The 20,056-nt window shown below is 52.3% G+C and overlaps 1 protein-coding gene across 33 annotated transcripts in view; it reads right to left on the bottom strand.

Moving 5' to 3' along the window:
- The window catches only part of Epb41l1 (erythrocyte membrane protein band 4.1 like 1), a 125,620-nt gene that overhangs the window by 15,778 nt on the left and 89,786 nt on the right, over positions 1-20,056 (bottom strand). For 6 of the 33 annotated variants that reach the window (XM_006498711.4, XM_006498714.3, XM_006498713.3 and 3 more), the window contains 10 exons: positions 18,527-18,624; positions 18,130-18,305; positions 16,556-16,704; positions 15,617-15,652; positions 13,227-13,409; positions 9,668-9,766; positions 4,277-6,199; positions 3,666-3,776; positions 2,149-2,556; positions 444-548 (listed from right to left, as the gene is read on the bottom strand). In XM_006498711.4, the coding sequence (XP_006498774.1) occupies positions 444-548; positions 2,149-2,556; positions 3,666-3,776; positions 4,277-6,199; positions 9,668-9,766; positions 13,227-13,409; positions 15,617-15,652; positions 16,556-16,704; positions 18,130-18,305; positions 18,527-18,624 (3,288 nt within the window). The remainder of the gene's footprint in view (positions 1-443; positions 549-2,148; positions 2,557-3,665; positions 3,777-4,276; positions 6,200-9,667; positions 9,767-13,226; positions 13,410-15,616; positions 15,653-16,555; positions 16,705-18,129; positions 18,306-18,526; positions 18,625-20,056) is intronic. The other 27 variants (XM_030247282.1, NM_001291120.1, NM_013510.4 and 24 more) reach the window with 15 other exon arrangements.

The following is a 20,056-nucleotide window of genomic DNA, read 5'->3' as shown; positions in this document are numbered from 1 at the left end:
CTCCAGGGTGCAAGCTAGTTTCACCTCACTAACACATTCTTCAGTCATTTGGGCCTGGTTTGTTCATCTTTCCAATCGAATGTGGAACCTCCATGCATAAAAAATGACCCAGATAAGCTGTTCTGAACAACCAGTGACTGAGAGGTCTCCTTTTCTCTCCCCCAAGCTGCCTTGGAAAGATCCTCTCCACACGTATCAAGCAGCCTGAAAGCCATGCCTCTAAACTGCTAGCCATGAGCACTGAACACCCCCAGGAGGAGGGGGGGGAGGCAACATCACCCCCATTTACAGATGGGAAAGCATGGTTTTTCCCTGTTCCGTGTCTGACCTCAGGGAGGATGAAGGGAAGGAAAAGGTTGACCAAAGGGCTTGGCCACTTCAGTGAGGATCCTATGTTCAAATGGCCGGTCCCTGTGTCAGGTTACAGTAGGGGCACAGGTTACCTGGGTGCTGTCTGCAGCGGAGACTCTGCTTTGCAGCATGGCCTCTGGCTCAATCTTCTTCCTGATTGCCAGACTGCTGACGGTCATGGTTTCTGCTTTCACAGACTACAGGAACATAAAGGGGACACGTGAAAACTCAAGCCTAGACACAACTCCTCTTCACAGACAACAGGGATGCAGGAGGAGAAAGCTCTCTCCCAACCCCACGGAAAAGTATGTAAAGGCATGGTTGGTGTCACTGAGAAAGGACCCAAAGAGAGAGAGCCAAGGCCACTGCCTGCATGAGGAGGGCCTGACCCCATGCTTCAGGGCTGCATGTCTTTTGAGGCTGTATTGGTGTGGTTAAACTCAATGCTCAGCGTTCTCCTTACACACACGTCGCCTACACCTTTTAGTCACTTCGTGCAAACTGCTGCTCAGTGGAAGAACTACACACGGAAGTATCCAGGGGCCAGGCAACAGATGGGAACAGGCGAGGAGGCTAGCTGGCCGAAAGATATGGAAAGCATGGGGGATTCCATTCAGGTGTGGATTTATCGTCGCCTCTGCATGGTGGGCTTTTCTTTGGTATATTTTTTATGATATAAAAAAACACAATGTAATTTTAAAAATTAAAGCCAGAGAAAACACATCAGTTGGCTTTACAAACCGTATCCTAGGTGTCTCAAGCTAAATGATCAGCTTCTATTGACTCGACTCTCAGGCCTAGTTCATGGCTTTACACACTGTAGGTCTGATAAATGGATCTAGCTTTTCATGTGGTTGGAAGGAAGAGGGAGAAAGGAGAGATTCTTCCAGAATCCTGGTATCTAGCTGCTCATTCGTTTATCGTCCCTTGGTACCGAGTGTACCTTAGAACAGCTAAGACCTGGTGGGAGAAGGGCAGAGCAACCAGCCATTGCCCTGACTGTGCTGGAAATGTTAGAGCCAAAGTGGCAGGACAGAGCAGGATGCTGTAGGGCTAGTACTGCCTCCCAGGTAGCCAGAAAAGCACGGAGAGAGGTGCGTGAGCTGTCCTGGATCACGGTGAGGCACGGAAAGGGAGAAGGAGCCTTCCGCCCAGAGGGTACAGCATGGGGTAGGATACCAGCATGAATAAGCTGGTGTTCACTGTCTAGGGGTGGGGGCGAGGATCTGCTAGGGTAAAGGGAAAGGGGGAGTTTCTGAGACTCCTCTGTGCAGCTCTACTAAGGGAGCCACAAAGCAGAGAAGCTCAGACGCTGGCCCTGCATCCTCTCCAGAGGTTGTGTCTTCTCTTTTCCTGGAGTGTCCACTGCCAGCCCTAACATCTCAGGACCTGGTGGATTTAAATAACTGCCCCTTCTCCAGACCCTGGTAAAATGAGCCCTGGCCTGCATCAAGAAAAACCACTCAGCGTTCAGACCAGCTGTAGGAGGCTCAGGAGTCCACGGACACATGCTCTCTCCAGGTGCTATGCAGCACAGTTCAGGGGGATCAAGGAGGCAGTAAATCATCACTTGACCTCAGCAAGTGATGGGGGTCACGGGGTTAAAACTGCCACGGAGCACCTGTAAGTGGTGGACCGACACAGCAGACATGCGTTGCAGAACCATGCTGTTCTACGAGGGGCAGTCATGCAACACCAGACAGAGCTTCAGGCTGCAGCTGATGGCTGCTCTCCTTACTCATGGCCCAGAGCCCTCTGAACATGCAGTGCCCGGTTCTCCGTGAAGCTCCACTGTACCTCAAACTGGGGCATTTCTGGAGTGGAACAGGCCCCTCGATCCGGGCTGTCCTCGAGGCCCCCAGATTCATCCTCTTGGCTGGAGGGCCCCTTGAGATCCCGGGCGAACACCAGGCCCTCTGTCTCAGAGTCACTTTTATCCCGATCAAGCTCAGGGAGGCTTCGGGAGAAGTCTTCAAAGGCGCCGCCATGGTAGTCACCAATAACCGTGAAGTCCACCTCAGCCTCCAGGCTGGACGTGGAGCTGACCGTAATGCTGGAGCACTTGCGCTCAATGGCCAGGTGGTTGTCCTTCAGGAATACGGCGTCCCTCTCCTGGTCCTGGTCCTCATCTCCCGTGTCGCTCTCTGGGGCACGTGGGCGTGGTGGTTTGACTTTCTCCTCTGAGCCCTCCCTCAGCCCTGCTCTCTATGGCCGGATAAAATCGGGGGGGGGATGGGGATGTGGGGTGGGGAGAGAGAGAGGTCAAGATGGTGAATGCCAGAGGACATCTCAAGGTTGTGATGATGTTCCCAAGTGGAAGAACAAGTCAGGAAACGGAAAAACACCCCAGAAAGGTTTCCTTGGAATCGAACACAAAACAAAACAAAACACAACGAAACCTTCTCGAGAGTGGGGATGCTCTTTGGAGGGTCTCACATGGATGCCAAAGCAATACAAAGCTAGCATCCTTCCAGCGAGTTCTGGACAGGAGGCCCCCTCCAAGGCTAGGATCCAAAAGCCTGTCAGAAGCGGCATAAAGGCAGGGATGGAGGCCTGGACCACAGGCTCATCCGTGCAGGCGGCATTGAGAGGCAAACTGAGGAAGAAGGCCAGGGATTCAGGGGAACCTGGGAGAGGAGGCAGAGAGGCTGGGGCTGGAAGCTAGAGGAACACAGAAGAAGCCAGCAGCCTGTCAATTGCACTGAGTCTCTGGGGGAGAGGCAGCACCATCCAAGGGAAGAAGAAAAACTGACCCAGGACCTCTGGACTCCAGCTTCCTGGAATTCACACCAGTGCCGCCTTGAACTCCATGGTAACCACTGAGAGGAAGTTCTGTCCACATCAGTGTAATTGACAACGGCAGGCCAAGGGAACACCCAAGGGGAACCAGCAAACTGTGTCCTAAATACATACCTCTCAACTGGCCTGTCAGGGATTAAACACCACACGTGCATTTTGTTTGTTTGTTTTTGTTTTTTTGTTTTTTTGGGTTTGGTTTGTGACTTCCTTTCTTTCTTTTTTTTCTTTTTTTCTTTTCTTTTCTTTTTTTTTTTTTTTTTTTTGAGACCAATTCTAACACCCACACCATATTTAGAAAGAACTCATTTCAGTACGCTTCAGAGATTCACTTGTTAACCAGCCATCACGTGGCCAGGTTCTGGAAGGTTGAGAGGTGTGAGGAATATATTGCGGACAAGCCAGAGTGTGAACAGCTGCAAGGGGGTTGCTACTAGGGCAGGTGGGAACCTAGGGAACGGCGCATCCCGGTTGGATGAAGATGACCAAGTCATCGGGCACAGAGGGACTGCAGAGACCTGAAGGCCCGGAGGGCTGGCGAATCTCAGACGCCCCCCCTTCCCAGGGGTGCTTGGCGCTAAGCGGCCGAAGGAGTTCTTGTCTTCCCCGCCCGCATCTCCGGCTTTGCTCTGGATTAGAGAAGACAGTTAGTCTTAAGGAGGTAGAAGGAAGGTGGAGAGGGAAGCAGAGTGGAGGAGACCTCTGAACTGTCAGCTTCTACAAGGTGGGATTCAGGGGTGGGGAAGGGTGGAGTATGACCACTGTATAAGCCAAGCATGACAGGAGGAGTCCAGCAGGTGGGAGGGGCAAGGCAAAGCAGGTATGTAATCTGCTGCTGCTGCTGCTGGTGGTGGCTCCTTCTCTGCGGCCACTGTGCGATCCTCTGAACATACATAAGGTCGCAGCAAAGCCTGGGGACTCTAACGCGCTAACAAGGGCTGAGCAGATGACCCCATCTCTCAGCGGCTATCTCAGGCCCATGTAGGAGGAGACCTTCTAAGGATGACCAAGCAGTGTCATTGCAGGAATGGCGAGGGCCGCTGAGGCATGCTTCTAAGGTGCCACGGAGCATGCGCTCAGCCTCCACAAAGGGGAACTTAGTGGGTGCAGGGCTCACGTGGCCAGTTACCCCAGTAGCTTCCTCCAGCGTGGTTTCACAGCCTGAGTCAGGGGACACGAGCTCTGGGTCTGTGCATCTTTCCTGGTGGGAGGTAGTTGGGGTGGCCTCCCCATAGTGCTGGGTAGCCAGAGGCATGACAGAAGAACAGGTAACTTTGGGGCTGGCCAAGTCCCCAGGAGGCTGGAGTTGGACAAAGCCCAAGTCCCGAGGCTTACTGCGCTCCTCCACCTGTCCTGGGGACGCTTCCGAAGGCGGCTCATGTGGAAGGGTCCTCACTTCACCCTGACTGGCTCTGCAAGGCTCGGCTCCATGGGTCTCAAATATCCGAATTTTGTTAGCCACTGAGGTCTTGCTAACGTCTTCCTGGGAACCTCCTTGGTCCCTATCCTGGAGTGAAGTCTCCAGCTTTCCTGAAGGGAGCACCAACCCCAGGAGGGCAGGCCCCTCGGTTCCTTCAGGGACAACTCTGGGCTTCTTGCTGGCCACTGGAGGTGCTTTGCGCTCACCTTGCGGGTCCTTGTGCACTGGACTCTCTTCAGGGAGATGGATATACTTAAGAATCACGGGGGACTGATCTCTAATGAAACCCCTGGACTCCGAAGACTCCCCTGATCTAGGAGGGACTGGGCTTAGAGAAGTGGCTGCCAGGACCTCAGTGTGACCAGAGGAGGCTGGCAGGGGCGTGACTGCCTCCCTGTCTTCTGTCTCAGGTTCTACTGCATGAGTGGAAACTGCCCCCTTCTCTTTAGGCAGGAAGCTGGCTTGGTCTGGCCTGACTGGCTTCCTAACACAGGGAGGGATGGTCCTCAGAAGGGCACACGCCTGAGCATCTAGGTGCACCCTTCCTCCTCCTCCTCCTCCTCCTCCTCCTCCTCCTCCTCCTCCTCCTCCTCCTCCTCCTCCTCCTCCAGGAGGGTTCTTCTTCCATCTTGCCGGAGGACTTTTTTTTTCAGTCTTTCCCATCCAATCTATACTCGTGGGGGCCTCATCTTCAGCTACATCGGCCACTGGGTAGGCCAACTCTCCTTCCAGCCCTTGTGTGTTTTCCCAGCCCTCTTCCAGAGTCTGACAGACAGCTGATCCCTGCAGATCATCAGGTCTTCCACGGTCCCTGGGGGACCAGGCTTCTTCTGCTGAGGAAGCCATATGGGCTTCATCTTTATTCTGGCTGGAACCCGGGGCAGAAGCCCTTGGGTCTGAGGACTTCGGCTCCCAGTTCTCTGTGTGCGCCCCAGCCAGCTCCAGCCAGGTCCCATCTCCAGGAGGGGCATCCAGGTGCTCTTCTCTGTCCCCTAAGGATGGGGCAAGAAGGGAGTCCTCAGAGTCTTTCTTTCCGTAGTTCAGACAGAAGCTCCTCTCTGCGAAGGAGGTGTCAGTCTCGTCACTCGAGTCAGCTCTGGCTTCTGTTTGCGCTGGATCCAACAGGAAGGACTGGAGTCCCCCTTTGTCTGATGCAGGAGAAAGAACCTCTCCCTGCACTGGCCCAACCCCCGCAGCCGTCAGTCTTCCCCAGGTCTGGGGCCTCTCCAGACCCTTGTTCAATTCTACGTGGCTCTCTGTTTGACCATTTGAGACTCGGGTGTTCCTGAGCTTGAGCTTGTCTGTTGATGTGTAGCCTGCAGCCCGAGTAGCATCTCTAGGACCCCCCCTGAGGCACGCATCTTCCTCTCTCATTGTCTCTGAGCCTTCTGGACTTGCAATCATTTTCCCTTGCTGCTGAGTACTTGTTCTTTGGGCTCTCACGGTTTCTTCTGTGGCCACTTCAACTTTGAACTTGTCCACCAGAATGTCTACCTTGGAGAGTCTCCCATCAGCGAGGATCTCGGTGAGGCTTGATCCACTTTCTTCCCGTTGTGTGGCGGGCACTGTGAGGAGGCCAAGGTCTTCCGGCCTAGTGTAAACTCTTTCTATCAATACCCAATGCTCTGAGCCCTGTGTTTCAATTGGAGCAAGAAGAGTTAACGTGAAATAGCAGACACCTGAAGGGATGGCCTCTCCCCTCTGTAAAAAGGGATCAATCTACCAACAAAGGGTCTGATGCTGTGTCCCCCAAACTGGACAGGGATAGAAAGAGATGACAAAGCCCATTATTATTGTCAAAATTCTTTTTCCTATTAAGACCCTCTTCAATCACTGATTCCAACCTGAGAAAGTGGGATGGGGTCTTGTGCCCTCCCTAGGAACAATGGGAAAAGGGAGAGATCCACACAGGCCAGGCCTCTGCCTCTTGTAACTGAATCCTTGCCACTGTCAGAGGGGAAGGCACCTACACCACAAGGAATCTCTGGATCCTGAGATGAAAGAGCTCCACAGACACCCAGTGTCATCTCCCTCCAGGGGAAAACAAGTCTAGAGAAGGCACCACTGAAGCAATGACTTAAACAGCTTGAACATTCCGAGATTTGGCCCAAAAGAAACAATTTTAAGGCCAATCTTTGGAGAACTCTAACAAAAGCCCATGGAAAACAGAAAAGAACGGTCCAGATCATACCTCGGAAGGAAAGAGGCACAGACAGGATTGTAGTGCTGAAGAGACAGGGTGGCACTGTCAGGTTTTACAAAACAGTCCTCTATCATCCATTCCCACCAGTCTAGGGACAATGACAGTTTGCTTCTTGAATCATTACCAGAGCCTTAAGACCATTGGAATTTTCCTCTTGGGACCACAAAATCCTTTCTTCCCACAAAACCTCATTGAGGTCCATCTAACAAATGCATAATGCAAACAGAGAGCAGCCCTGGGGCGCTATAGTCCTGCATAGCCCCAAGGCCTGAAGTCACAGCCTTCACTTAATGCCTTCACTCTCGACCACCTAGTTATGGACCCCAGAACCCAAGACACGGTTCTGAGGTCTCCCACCGTCCCAAGACTGCCTCCCAGATGAGGTAAGCCCGAAACTCCTCCTGGAAACAGGGCTCCTTTTAAGGTTGTGACTTGGTGATGAGCCTGCCACACCCACATGGTCTGATGGAGCTGGGTGGATCGAGGGAACACTGCATTTTCCCCAGGTCAGGGAGTCTGACCTCATTAAGAGAATCTTAACAATAAGAAAGATCAAAGGAAAGGGAGGTCCAGACTCGGCCTGGTACAGCTTTCTGAGATGTGGTTTCAGGTGTCTCTACCTGAAGCTTCAGAGGGACCTGTTCTGCCAGCCTGCAGAGGTAAGGACCTGTCTCATCTCCTCGGGAAGCAAGCTCTGTCATCTGCTTCCATTTCAGCATCTAATATTATCAGCCTAGAGATGGTGGTCACAGCTGGCCAAAGAGGCCGCTTTTGGAATACTCCCATTCCGATTCCAAACAGCAAACAGGCTAGATGAGCAACAGGGTGTGTGGTGGGAGCTGGCGCAGCCGGGAAGGATTCTAGAGGCAGACAAGGGAAGCACATGTTCTTGCTTAGTTATTAGATGCCAAGCAGTGCCAGCCCTTCCTTCATCTACATAATTAAATTTGCTCCAGTTGGCAACCTTTTGCAGAGAGGGAAACCAAGGCTCCCAGTGAAGGCATTTGCAGAAGATCACACAGGAGTGCTGAGGGAGGAAACAAGAGCTCCGATGCTAAAAAAGCAACAGTTAAGGACTGATGGGGGTGGGACATGATTTACTAAAAGAAAGGACAACTTGGCTGGCACCAGTGCACTGGTCAAGCTACATCTGGTCCAAGTCACAAGATGGTACAACATTAGGATCTCCACAGATAGGCCAACCTCCATGTATTCTCTCCAGAGTCCCTGGTTCTCCAGGGCCTTGCTTAGAGTGCCCCGTGCCATCTGATGGAGCTGTCTCCGCTCCAGCCACAGGAGTGAAGAGGGATCAAGTCTACCTCATGATGAACAAGAAGAAACCCCACAGGGCAGCTCCACTGACTCCTAGCTGTCCCGGCCCCACCTGGAATTCTCAATTACATCTGGGGTCAGAAGAAGTCCAGGAAGGGGGCTCTCTAGAACCTGCATCCTAGGAGAAGCTGTTAGAAGACGGGCAGAGAAGAGGTGTTCAATTCCTCGAGGGACCGCCTCAGGGAGGCTGCAGAGTCCATGGCCAATAGGTAGCAAGAAGAAGCCCTGATCAAGACAGACTTCACAGAAAACTTCATGCTCAGCACTTGGGAGCCCAAAGCAGGAGGACCACGCATTTGAGTCCAGCCAGGGCAACATGGGAAGGCCCTGTGGAAGGAGGGATAAGACAGAAGGAGGGGGTGGGGGAGGGGGTAGGAAGGCAGGGAGGTCCTGATGACTGTAGATGAGACAGTAAGGCTGATGTGGCAGGTCACTGGAGAAAGGTGCACACTTGGCTCAGACCCCACAAGGCACTGTCCTTGTTTCTTTTTTTTTTCTTATTTTATTTTTATTAGATATTTTCTTTATATACATTTCAAATGCTATCCCGAAAGTCCCCTATACCCTACTGTCCTTGTTTCTAAGAGCATCTCCCGACACCAGAGCATCTCCCGACACCATGTCCCTAACGCTGGGATGCTGCTGCCTCACTGTCTCACTGCTCTCAGGAGACGACACTGAGTGGTTTGTTTTTATTTTTACATGAAGAAGACTTCAGGGAGAGTTGCAGGCTGTATTCTCCCTTGTCTGGAGCTTGCTCATCTCCTTCCTACATTCACAGCAAACTCACGTCTGCTACAGAAGTTTTCTCTGTGGGAGGAATAGCGTCTATATCCTCAGAAGCCACACCGACAGATGGGGCACAGAGGCTACATGAAGGATGTTTTCCTATCAGTAGACTCCCACGGCCAACAGATTATGGGATGTAGGGATCCAGACCCAGCATCCACACAGGGCCACAGAAAACCCCAAGAGCCTTTGACCTGGTGCTCATCTGGACCCAGAAGCAATGCCCTCCTCACTTAGAAGGCTTGCCTCTCTACAAACTCAAGGATGCTTTTGGAAGGAAGACATGTACTTTTGCCAATGTCCGATGAGTTTAGATGGCTGGAAGGAGAGAAAAGAAGGAGACTGTGCCCTAACCCATAGACTATAATCAGGCTTCTAAACACAGACAAGAGCTCAGGGCAAGTCACGGTCAAGGGTCAAGACACCTAATCCCAAGCTTAATGTTAGTTAGAGCCTGCATCCGGAAAGGATCATGCCTTTGCCCCCTTGGAACTAGAGGGAACCAGTTTTTCTGTCTTCTGGGAGTAGCAGCAATCCTGTCCTTACTGGTACATAATGGATGAGGGAGGGGCTGGCCCTTCGTGGATCCCTGGGGTGGGGACACTTGCCATTTATAAGACAGGGACAATGTGGACCACCTTTGCTATCCTCTCCACAGCAGAGTCTGGCCTGTTCCCCACAACCCCAGGGAAAGGGTTTTCTTAAGATCCTGGAGGGTAGACAGGGATGGGCTGGAGGCCCAGGGGCAAGGGGTGTGGGAGAGTGAAGACAGTAACCTCAGGAGACGCTGCGAGGCTTTTCTGAGTGAACACTTCCAAGCCTGCTGCTGTTCCAGGGACCAAGTCCTGCTGAGAAGTGTCGTGGATCCTCTGGGCCTGCAGGGGAGGCCCAGGCCAGAGGAAAAGGAGAGAGAGAGAGAGAGAGAGAGAGAGAGAGAGAGAGAGAGAGAGAGAGAGAGAGAGAGAGAGCGAGCAGGAGAGACACACATAGTCTGTAAATAGTCCAGCTTTGTAAGCCCCATATTAACATGTTAGTTCATAGGGTCAGTCAGGAAGGAGCCATTCTGAGGGAAAAGACAGATAACAACAGCAAGGCAATCCTGTGCCTTCTGGCCAGAACCCCATTCTCACTAACACTTGAGGGAGTTTAGAATACCATCATTAGACTCTGACTTCAAGCCTGCCGGAGGTGTCATGGCTCAGGCTATGATTCGAACTTATAGTGGGGGTCACAGTCATATTTTTTAAAAGTTGTCTTTGAGAAGCTGAGGAGATGCCATAATTAGTAAAATCCTCAGACAGGCAGGAGGATTTGGGTTCAGATCCCCAGAACCTATGAAAAAAAGCCAGGTGTGGTCCCAGCTCTGGGGAGGAGGTGCCAGGCAGATGCCCGGAGCTCACTGGCCAGCCAGCCTAGTTGAATCAGTGAGCTCCGAGTTCCATGAGAGGCTTATCTCAAAAAATAAAGTAGAGGAGCTGGTGAGATGGCTCAATGGGTGACAGTGCTGTTGCCAAGCCTGAAAGCCAAAGTTCAATCCCCAGGGCCCCAGGGACGAAGGAGAGACTCTGCAAAGTTGTCCTCTGACCGCCATACATACCCCACACAGACACATGCATGCACACATACACACACACACATACATACATACATACACATACACACACAAACATACATACATACCCCACACAGACACATGCACTGCATGCATACACACACACACATACACACATACACACACTGTAGATAAACACATACATATACATACACACACAAACATACATACATACACACACTGTAGATAAACACATACATATACATACACACACAAACATACATACATACACACACTGTAGATAAACACACACATAAATAAAGATGATTTTAAAAATGGTAGAGAGTGACTAAGGAAGATGCCCCCCCCACAGAGGTGTGCCTAGTAATGCACACACACACACCACTACCCCCCTACACACACAGAGGTGTGCACAGTGCTACACACATCCACACCACCACCACCACCCCTTAATTGGCTTTCAAACTACCTGGGTTTGACCAATGGGAACAGTTCAAGTTCCTGCTGCTTTTCCCCTTGGCTTGGGTGGGACCCAGCAAGCTTAGAGATGTCTCTGGGAGTTCTGGTGGCATGTCCTTGCAGGGTCCTCTAGAGAGCCATATTGGGCCAGGGATCCAGTCACCTTCAGCAGTGTCCCATAACTGTCAACACTTCTTAGGGGACACTGAACTCCCACCTTCATTGTTCAGTTAGCCTTGCCAATGACCTCCCAATGGGATGACACTCTGGTCCCCTTTAAGATCACCTATGCAACGAGACTCACAGAGGTAACATCACCTACCGGAGGACAGAGTGAAGTTCTTGTCTATGACTCCTCCCTATTTTGCAAATCCTCAAGAACCCATAAATGCCAAGGCCCTAAAAGCCAGCTCTAAATGGTCCATAACTCCAAGGTGGGCTCCTGTACTCCTCATGAGTACCGACTACAGTTTTCAGGGCTAAGGAGGTGGTGGCTGGAACCGGTCCCTCTGTCAGCAGTTCCAGTTGTCACCAGCAGGTGGGGCACACCCCTTAACTCTGGTCCTAGCTCACCAACATTCATTCTGCCCATTCTTTCTCTGCGGGCATCTCACCCTTTGGGTAGCTTCTCCATCACACTTCAGTTGCATCCAGGCCAAGACCTAGCCCGTCTCAGGAATGTTAGAAGTCACCCTGTCCAAGTCTTTCCCGAGGGAATGAGCGGTCTAGAGGAGAGTGCTGTGCACCAGTCTGAGTCTTGGTTGTGCTGGGACCTCAGAAGCCCTCAGAAAAGGGGCTGGTCTAATCTACAGCCTGGGGACCATGTGCATCCTGGGTAACTACAAATGTCAATCAAGACATGCATATTTGACAACACGGTGTCATAATGTTTAAGTCTGTCACCTCTGCTAGTAGGTGCAGAAACTTGCCTCCTTTCTAGAGTATCAGGCTTCAAGGCCCCCAAAGCAACCCTGACTGTGTGATATTGATATTGGCAGCTATGGAATCCCAGCTGGGTTAGTTTTATGCCTCACAAGAAAGCTCTCTGTTATCTGGTGAGCTCAGACCATGGCGGGTACCAGTTCAATCAAACGCTCTATGAACTAAATCATGACTGCATCACCAATTTTCAAAGCACTGGAGAGAAAGCAGGTACACAGCTGGCTCTTCGCCCGCTCTGCACACGATCTGGCCTTGCCTCAAGCCAGCTGTGAATTAAAGACAAGCAAGCACAATGACTCATGGAACACAGCAAACGCATCTTTCGTGCCGAGTTGGTCTTTGTCTCTCTGGATCTCAGTAAAAGGCAGTCTTTAAACAGAGGGTTCCCAGCGTCCTTCCAGCTTTGATTTGGAGTTCTGCAAGGCACAGTCCTGGGACTCCATAAGGAAGACCAAGTTTTCCATATCAGGCAACACAGTGGCCATGCGGTCCCTCTCCGGGCATTATTTCATCTGACCTTTGTAAACATCCTTATTCACCTAACAGGGCCTTGGAGAGATTAAGTAACAAGCTCAGAGCCCTCAGCCCTCAGGTAATGGAACCAGGAGCTTAAGTCTAGAACACGATCAATCTGGTGAGCGGTGAGCGGCAGCTTGAGCGAGAAGACGAATACATTGAAATGGGTAAATCCTGCCAGGATTCCACAAGTGCCGATACAATAACTTGGGGTATAGATATGGGATTTCCCCAAAGCCTGTCTTCATCTTTCTCAATTAAGAAAATAGCCCCCTGATTTCCACCCTGGAGGCAGGACACACAGGGTCCTGAGACAGTCTCAGGAGCGTTGGGTTTGTGCAGTGGACTTACCACCTTGGTGAGACTTGAGGATCCTCCCAAGAGGGACCGTGTTCTCCCTGCACTCTCACATAAGCCCCCAAGGGTCTGGCTCCTGGGTAGAGCTTCCAGGATTCTTAAAGTTGAATTTGCAAGAGACTTGCCTGGGGCACTTGTTTAAAAGGCTGGTTCCCTGGAACTCTGATTCAGTGGGTCCCACAGGGGGTCTCGGAGTTTCTAGCAAGCACCCTTTCCCCAGTTTCCTTTGCTTGACTGAAGGGGAACACAAACAAGCTACCATGCATTTTTTGGAGTTTTTCATGTTTTAAGATGGTCCATGGGACTCAGGGGTTAGTGGGTTTGACTTTCTCAGCCTAACCTGCCTCCCCATCCCTCATGTCTGTAAGCAACTAGGAGACACATTATTTGTGTGGAGGATAAATGTAAATATGTACTTAGCCCCTGCCCCACCCAACTCTGTGTCTCTTTACTCACAGTCCCATCAAGGGCCACAGCATGGTACCTACCTCACTGGCTTTTTCCGGGGTGCCCTTGGGGGAGGGGGAGGCAGGCGACGAGGGCAGCCTGCGCTCCCGATCCCAGTCTCGATCCCGGTGGATCAGTTTGCTGTTGGGCTCCTTCAGGGTCCTCTTGAGTTCATTGATGCTGGCCTGGTGCTTCAACAAGACATCCTCTGGCTTGTCCAGGAACTAGGCATGAGAGAAGAGGGAGAGGTATAAGATGACCTACTGTGGGCAGAAGACACAGGAAGACTGGGATCACCACCCTCCACTACCCCTCCCTACACTGTCCCCCTCATAACAGTCCCAGGAGTCAAGGAAGCAAAGACAATGAACTCCACGGGGTGTCCTGACCAGGGGCATGGGGTGACTGGATGGTGTCGTGCCCTCTCTTCCCCTGCCTCCCTTACCCAAGAACATTCAACTCCACGGAGCCCTCAAGTCTCGGTGAGCACCCATTGTGTTCTGAGCACAGACAGAGTCAGGCACAGACTTTCCTGTTTATGATCCAGGCACAGCAGGCTGTGTGTTCCAAGGTGAGACGTCCCTGCTCTGTTCACTGAGCCGCACTGGCTCGCTGGCTTCCCGGAACCCTCTTGAATCGTGGCTCCTACCTCTGGTCAAGACTAGGATCACTTAATAGTGTGCTCAGTCTGGGCTCCCTTGAGCCCCCATCCAACCGCTCAGGCTCCATGGAGGCATGGGAGAAAAAAGTGCCTAAGCTGGATCACTTAGAAAACTGGGCCCCGTTCCCTTACTCAGGACCAGAGAAAGATCGTGCAGCACTGCCTGCCGTGAGCTGCTGCCTTCTCTATCCCAGAACCTTTCGGATGCCTTCTGAGTACTGACTCTCTAAGAGTAGGAGAAGTCAGACACCGTCAGAGAGACCAGGAAGCTAGGGTGGAAGTGAAGCTTTTGTGGGGGCGAGAAACCTGAGACTAGGAAGAAGAGAGGTGAGTTTCAAGGCCTAGCACACGAAGAAGTCAGGTAGAGCTGGAGTGCCCGGTGTGTACGAGTTCATGCCAGTGTTACAGATGGAGCAGTGTGCTTGGGCCCTGGGAGGATGAGCCACAGACAGCTGCCCATGCTGGCCATCTGCTTGGGACATCATCTGGGACAGAGAGAAGTGGGCGGGGAGCCTAGGGGCTATCTGTAAGGCTATTTGAGAGGAGCCACCTGGGAGATAATCTTGCTCTTGGGTAAGGCTGGAATCTTCCCTTGGACTCAGCTCTGGCATCTAAGAATCTCTATAGTTGCTTTCAAACCTTCTCAGGAAGAAAGCCAATCCAACCGAGGCTTCTGCCACCCCCCCCCCAGGCACCTGCTTGGACCTCGGCCCTCTCTCCCTCCCTCCCTCCCTCCCTCCCTCCCTCCCACCCTCCCTCCCTCCCTCTCTCTCGGGCTAAGCTGGCCACAGACAGTGTCCGTCGGAGAGGTCAAACTCAGTGGACTTTGCCCAGGGCTTGAGTACGGGCCTCAATGGTGAGTGGCAATGAATAGCAGATGATCCCAATGGGCCTGCTGGCCTTGGGGGTGGGTTGTGCTCCCAATAGTACAACTGTTGGGTCCTGGGATTCCTAGAGCTTAAAGGCTGAGAGTCAAGGCCTGGCACAAGAATAAGGCAGGTACTGCTGGAGTCACAGGTAATATGCCTGCCCTATTGTGTAGCTGACGATCAGGGCCCACCAAGTCTTTCTAAGACCCAAAGTTGGTAGTTGAGCCGGGCTGAAGCCCGGATGGCAGGGTATCATGACAGGCTCTGACTATGGCCTGCTCTCAGCTAGGATAAATTGTCTCTCTTGTACTGAAGGGTCCAGAGAGATCTGGGTGCTGCAAAAGGGAACAAGAGGTGGGGGTGGAAGGCGAAGTTGATAGAAGCAGAGAACAGGAAGGTGAGAAGAGAGAAGGAGAGGAGGTTTCCAGGGAGGCACCAGCAGCCCACTCAGGAGGGCGGTAGGGCTGGAGTCTGAGCGAGCAGGTGCTCCTCCTTCCGCACCCGAGCCCCACCCTCACATCTGGTTGTCAGGGGATACAAAGAACACAGAGAAGATGGGGGTGTGGGGCAGAGGTGATGCTAAGGAAGGGTGGGAGTAGAGGGAGGAGCTAAATGGACTCAGAGAACTGGTGGAGGATGCAAGTGGGGTGGGAGGCAAGCATAGATCACCAGGCCAAGCGACGAGGGACATTGGGTGGCAGGTACTGCACAGGGATGGGACTAGAACCTGCCCTGGGACTTGAAGACATGAGCATAACAGGGAGGGCAGTGATCAGAAAGGAAGATAACGGAAGAGGGTGTGGAAGGAGGGCAGACATGAGGCTGAAGGTAGGGGGCCTGAGCCAGGGAGATGGAATGGGAATCTGATGGCTATGGGGGGAGGGGTAGGTCCATGCAGTACCTCCTGCTTGTGTCGTGGCGTGGTTTCCTGCTCCGGCTGGTGGGATAGCGGGAGGGAAAGGAACCAGCAGGGTCAGTAGGACAAACAGATTAGAGACACCACCTCCAGCCTGATCCAGCAGAGTAGCCCTGTGCACTCACACCCAGTCCCACCATGTAGTACAGGCCAGGAGAGCTGCTAGACTGCTCATAGGTAACGGGTGGGCAGAGGAACTTGTGGGGCAGGAAGCAGGCAGCTATCTCAGGAAGGCAAAGGAAGGGCTAGGGAACTTAGAGGCCTCGTGGGTGAGACACACTCACGGGCAGATATGTGTCTGCAGTTTCCTGCTGTTTCCAGCAGTGAGGGTGAGTCTAGGGGACCTGTATTCACATGACAGAACTACATGGCAGAAAAGGACTGCTCAGCAATGCCAAGGAAGCCACACCTAGCTTGCGTGTGGCCAAGCCTGTGCATGTGAATGCGCCGTCATCATGTCTGTGCCTGAGTCTAAGGCTAGGGGAACATGTACACAGACATGCTGGGGTGTGGGTGTCCACAGTGAGGGTGAGACTGCTAGAAAGGACACATTAAGAGTCCACATGGAGGTCTCTGGTGTCCTGGTCATGCTCAGTGGAGGAGAGGAGACACAGAGCCAGACAGAAGTTAACAGGGAGACCAGGAGTTAGTAAGAGGGAGTCTGAGACTCCTAGGAAGTTAGCACCCGAGACCCAGGAAAACTGGGCAAAAAGGGGTAAAGGGGTCAGCATGCCCACCTCCACCCCCACCCACTCTGCTTGCCCAGGAGGACAGTCCAAGGCCCAGGTCCTGTCCGTGGTGCGCCCCACAGCAAGGGAGCCTGAATATAATTGGGACTTGGGAGGCCAAAGCCGCATCTAGACCCCAGCCACCCTCCCATCATCCCGGGGCTTCAGAGTACACGGCATCCCAGCAGACTCTTACCTTCAGCTCCTTGATCTTGGTGGGTGTCCTGACCTCTCCTTCTTCAGCCTCTGATCGGCGTCCCCCTGACTCGGCGTCATCTTCCCGCTTGTCACCGTCAGGCCCTGCATCGTGATTCTCACTGACTGAGGCAGGGCGGGAGAACTCTGCTAAAGTGGGCAGAGGTGGCAGAGTGACTGTGTGAGGCAGCTCTCCACACACAGTCAGAAAGCCAGCCCCACCCGCCACTGCCTAAGTCACATCAGCTACAGGACAACTCCTCCCTACTGCAGTCCGCTGCAACCTACTGCACACCCTGGTCCACGGCTGGCCCAGAAAGTCACAAGGCTACTTCCCAGCCTTGGGCTCCTTCCTAATTTCTATTGCAGTAGAGTTTGGGGTTGCATCTCAAATCCAACCCTTCCTGGCTGTGTGACAGTGGGAAAGTAGCATCTATGCCAGAAATACGAGGTGAGGACCAAACAAACTAACCTAGGTAAGTACTGAGGAGAGCACCTGCCCAGAGGGAGTCTTCCATCGGTGGGGTTTGGGTTGTGGTCCCTGAGTAAGTCTCATCTATTTACCTAGCAATGCCGAGAGGTGAGCTTTTACCCGGCAGCAGAAGCTTACAAATGGTTTACCTTCTCTCTAAACCAACAGGATTTCAAAGGGATTCCTTAATGTCCATCTCTCTTGCCACAATTCTAAAATACTTTTCTGAATAGAGGAAGAACGGACTTAAAGACTGCTCCAAGCCCTGGGTACAACCCAAAATGTTGCAGACTGAGTCTTAGTAGAAAAAAAGGCTGGAAAAAAAAAACTTCATGGAAACAACCAGAGCCCGGGGTTTGCCTCCATCAGAGATAGACACCAATCTCCCTGGCCATGGTGAATTTCTGGGGCGGTTTCCCTCTGCTCTGAGGCTCCTGGCTTGATTTGCACTGCTCTGTGTTGGGGTTAGCCTTGGAATTACCACCTCCACTGGACAGGCTCACTTGAGGCTCCAAGGGGAGAAGGCTCTGTCGGTGTCCTTTCAGGAAGTCAACACAAGAAGTGTTACCTTCATCAGGACTACAGCCCAGGCTTCTGGTCCTCATAGGTTCCCCCAGCTCTGGGCTAACCTCTGTTACTACCTTCCCTTAAATCTCGGTTCCATTTAGCCCTGTCTCAGGAATGGGGCCTGCAGGGAAGGGCCAGGCCCGGACCAGGTCCTCTTGCCTTCATGTACATCACTCTCCTGGTAGAATGTCAAACTGTGTGCTACAGAGCTTCCTGGTTAGAGACCCAGAAAATCAGATGGCAGAACCTGGAACTCTACAAGGTCATCACCGAGAGAAGTCCCGAGAGTGTGTGTCACATCCCCATGGGACAGACCTGACCCAGCACTGCCCAGGTGCAATGGTGCCTAGGAGTTTGTGGATCACCTTGTCTGGTGCAAATGACCTTGAAGCATCCTCCACAATACTACTACCGGCTGTCTCTTCTGGAGAACCCGCCCTGTCCACGCCCCTCCTCTCCTCTGGAGAACCCGCCCTGTCCACGCCCCTCCTCTCCTCTGAGGACCACTCTCTCCCCAGCTGTAGCCTGAGCCATACCTCCATCAAGGCTGCGGGACATGGTATAGCGTTTGCTGGAAGAACGTTCAAAGAAGGGGGCGGGTCGGTCGATAAGGGCACTGGCTTGGCGGGTCTGGGCCTGCGTCCTCCCACTGTACCGGAACTTGGAGCCCATCACCAGAAAGCCCTTGGGTGGGGGCTCCGGTGACACCAGCCTACAAGAAAGTAATGCAGATGAGGGGTAGGAACCAAACTTGTATTTCCAGGCCCAAGGTCAGACACCAGTAGGCTCTTCATTCCAGTGTCCCACTAACTACAATATTTCACAGTCCAAAAGGGGAGACTTAGGGAAAGGTGGGGCTTGCCTCCGTGCTAACCCCACGTCCTGCTCCCCTGGACTGTCATGGCCTCTTTTACCCTCTCCAAGTCCACTCACCGGAAGAACGTGTGGTGCTCGATGCAGACCTTCCACAACCGCTTGGCTGAGCGGTGGTTAGGGAGCTTGAAGCCGATGGTGCTCTCAAACTGCTCATACTGAGAAACCAAGAAGGGTGGGTTAGAGGCGGGGCCTGGGCCACACACCGGCCCACCGTCTCCTCAGGCAGCTCTGACAGAGGCTTGTTCACGCATGTACACAGGGTGGACTGAGCCCTTTTCTATGACAGGTCCTGTTCTGGACACGGGAGGGATCAACACAAAAGATTCTCGGGAGTAGGAGGCCTCAAAATAACTAAACATGGCTAGGGGAGTGGGGGAAGGCTACAGGGTGAAGTGTGTGCCTTGTGTGTGACCTTGAGGACCTGAGTTCAAGTCCCCAGAGAAAGGCAGGAGGGCGCAGCAGATCACCTGCCACTGTAGCCCCAGAAGAGGAAGAGGAAGGGTCCCAGAGCAGCGGCCCAGCTAGACCAGCCATACTGGTGAGCACTGGTTTTGGCAGAGAGACCCTGCCTCACTGAATAAGGTGGAGGGATGACTGAGTCATCCTCCATCTGCCTTGTACCTCCACCTGCACACACGCACACACACACACATGTACATGCCACACACATACTCATGTATACACTACTCACAACACACACACTCATGTACATACCACACACAACACATACACACTCATGTACAATTACATACGCGTATATACAACCACTTATATACTCATGTACACACCACACATACACATGTATAGTCATACACTCATGTACATCCATACACATATATACTCATGTACAACCACACACCATACACACACTCGTGTATATATATATATATATATACCACACTCCTTACACACTCATGTACACACCATACACAGCACACACTGATGTACACACCTATACACACTCATGTATACACTACATACACATTTACAAATATTCATGTACAACCACACACATGCACACTCATATACACACCACACACACTCATGTACAATCACACACATACCACATACATATACTTCTGTACACACCACATATACACACACTCATCTCATGCACACACCACACACACAGACACACAGACACACAGACACACAGACATACACACACACAGAGAGGACAAAATCAATGAGATCACTGCAGATATGGGTAAGAGCCATGAGAGGAAGGAAGGATTTGCTAGGCAGACTTGGCACCGGTAAGTGTGCAGAGAAAGGCCTGCGCTCCAGACACATGAGCATTGTGCGGAGACTGGAAGGTCGGGGCATGTTAAAGTCGGGATCTTCAATGTCCCCAAAGGTGAAGGTGTTAGACACTTAGCCCAGTGTGGTGCACTTGGAAGGTGTAGGAAGCCTTTAAGAAGTGGGTCCTACTGGAGTTTTTAGGAGACTGGGGTATGCCCTCACATGCCAGTGTCTTTGTACTTCTTGTCATGACCCTGGCATGGCTGTTCTAGCCCTTTATGCCCCTCTGCCACAAATATGCTGCTTCTCCATGAGCCCAAAGCCACTGGCTAATCAGACACGGAC

The sequence above is a fragment of the Mus musculus genome, chromosome 2, assembly GCF_000001635.26.
Source record: "Mus musculus strain C57BL/6J chromosome 2, GRCm38.p6 C57BL/6J".
In the NCBI taxonomy this organism is placed as follows: Eukaryota; Metazoa; Chordata; class Mammalia; order Rodentia; family Muridae; genus Mus; species Mus musculus.
This window is presented reverse-complemented; position numbering and strand designations above follow the sequence as displayed.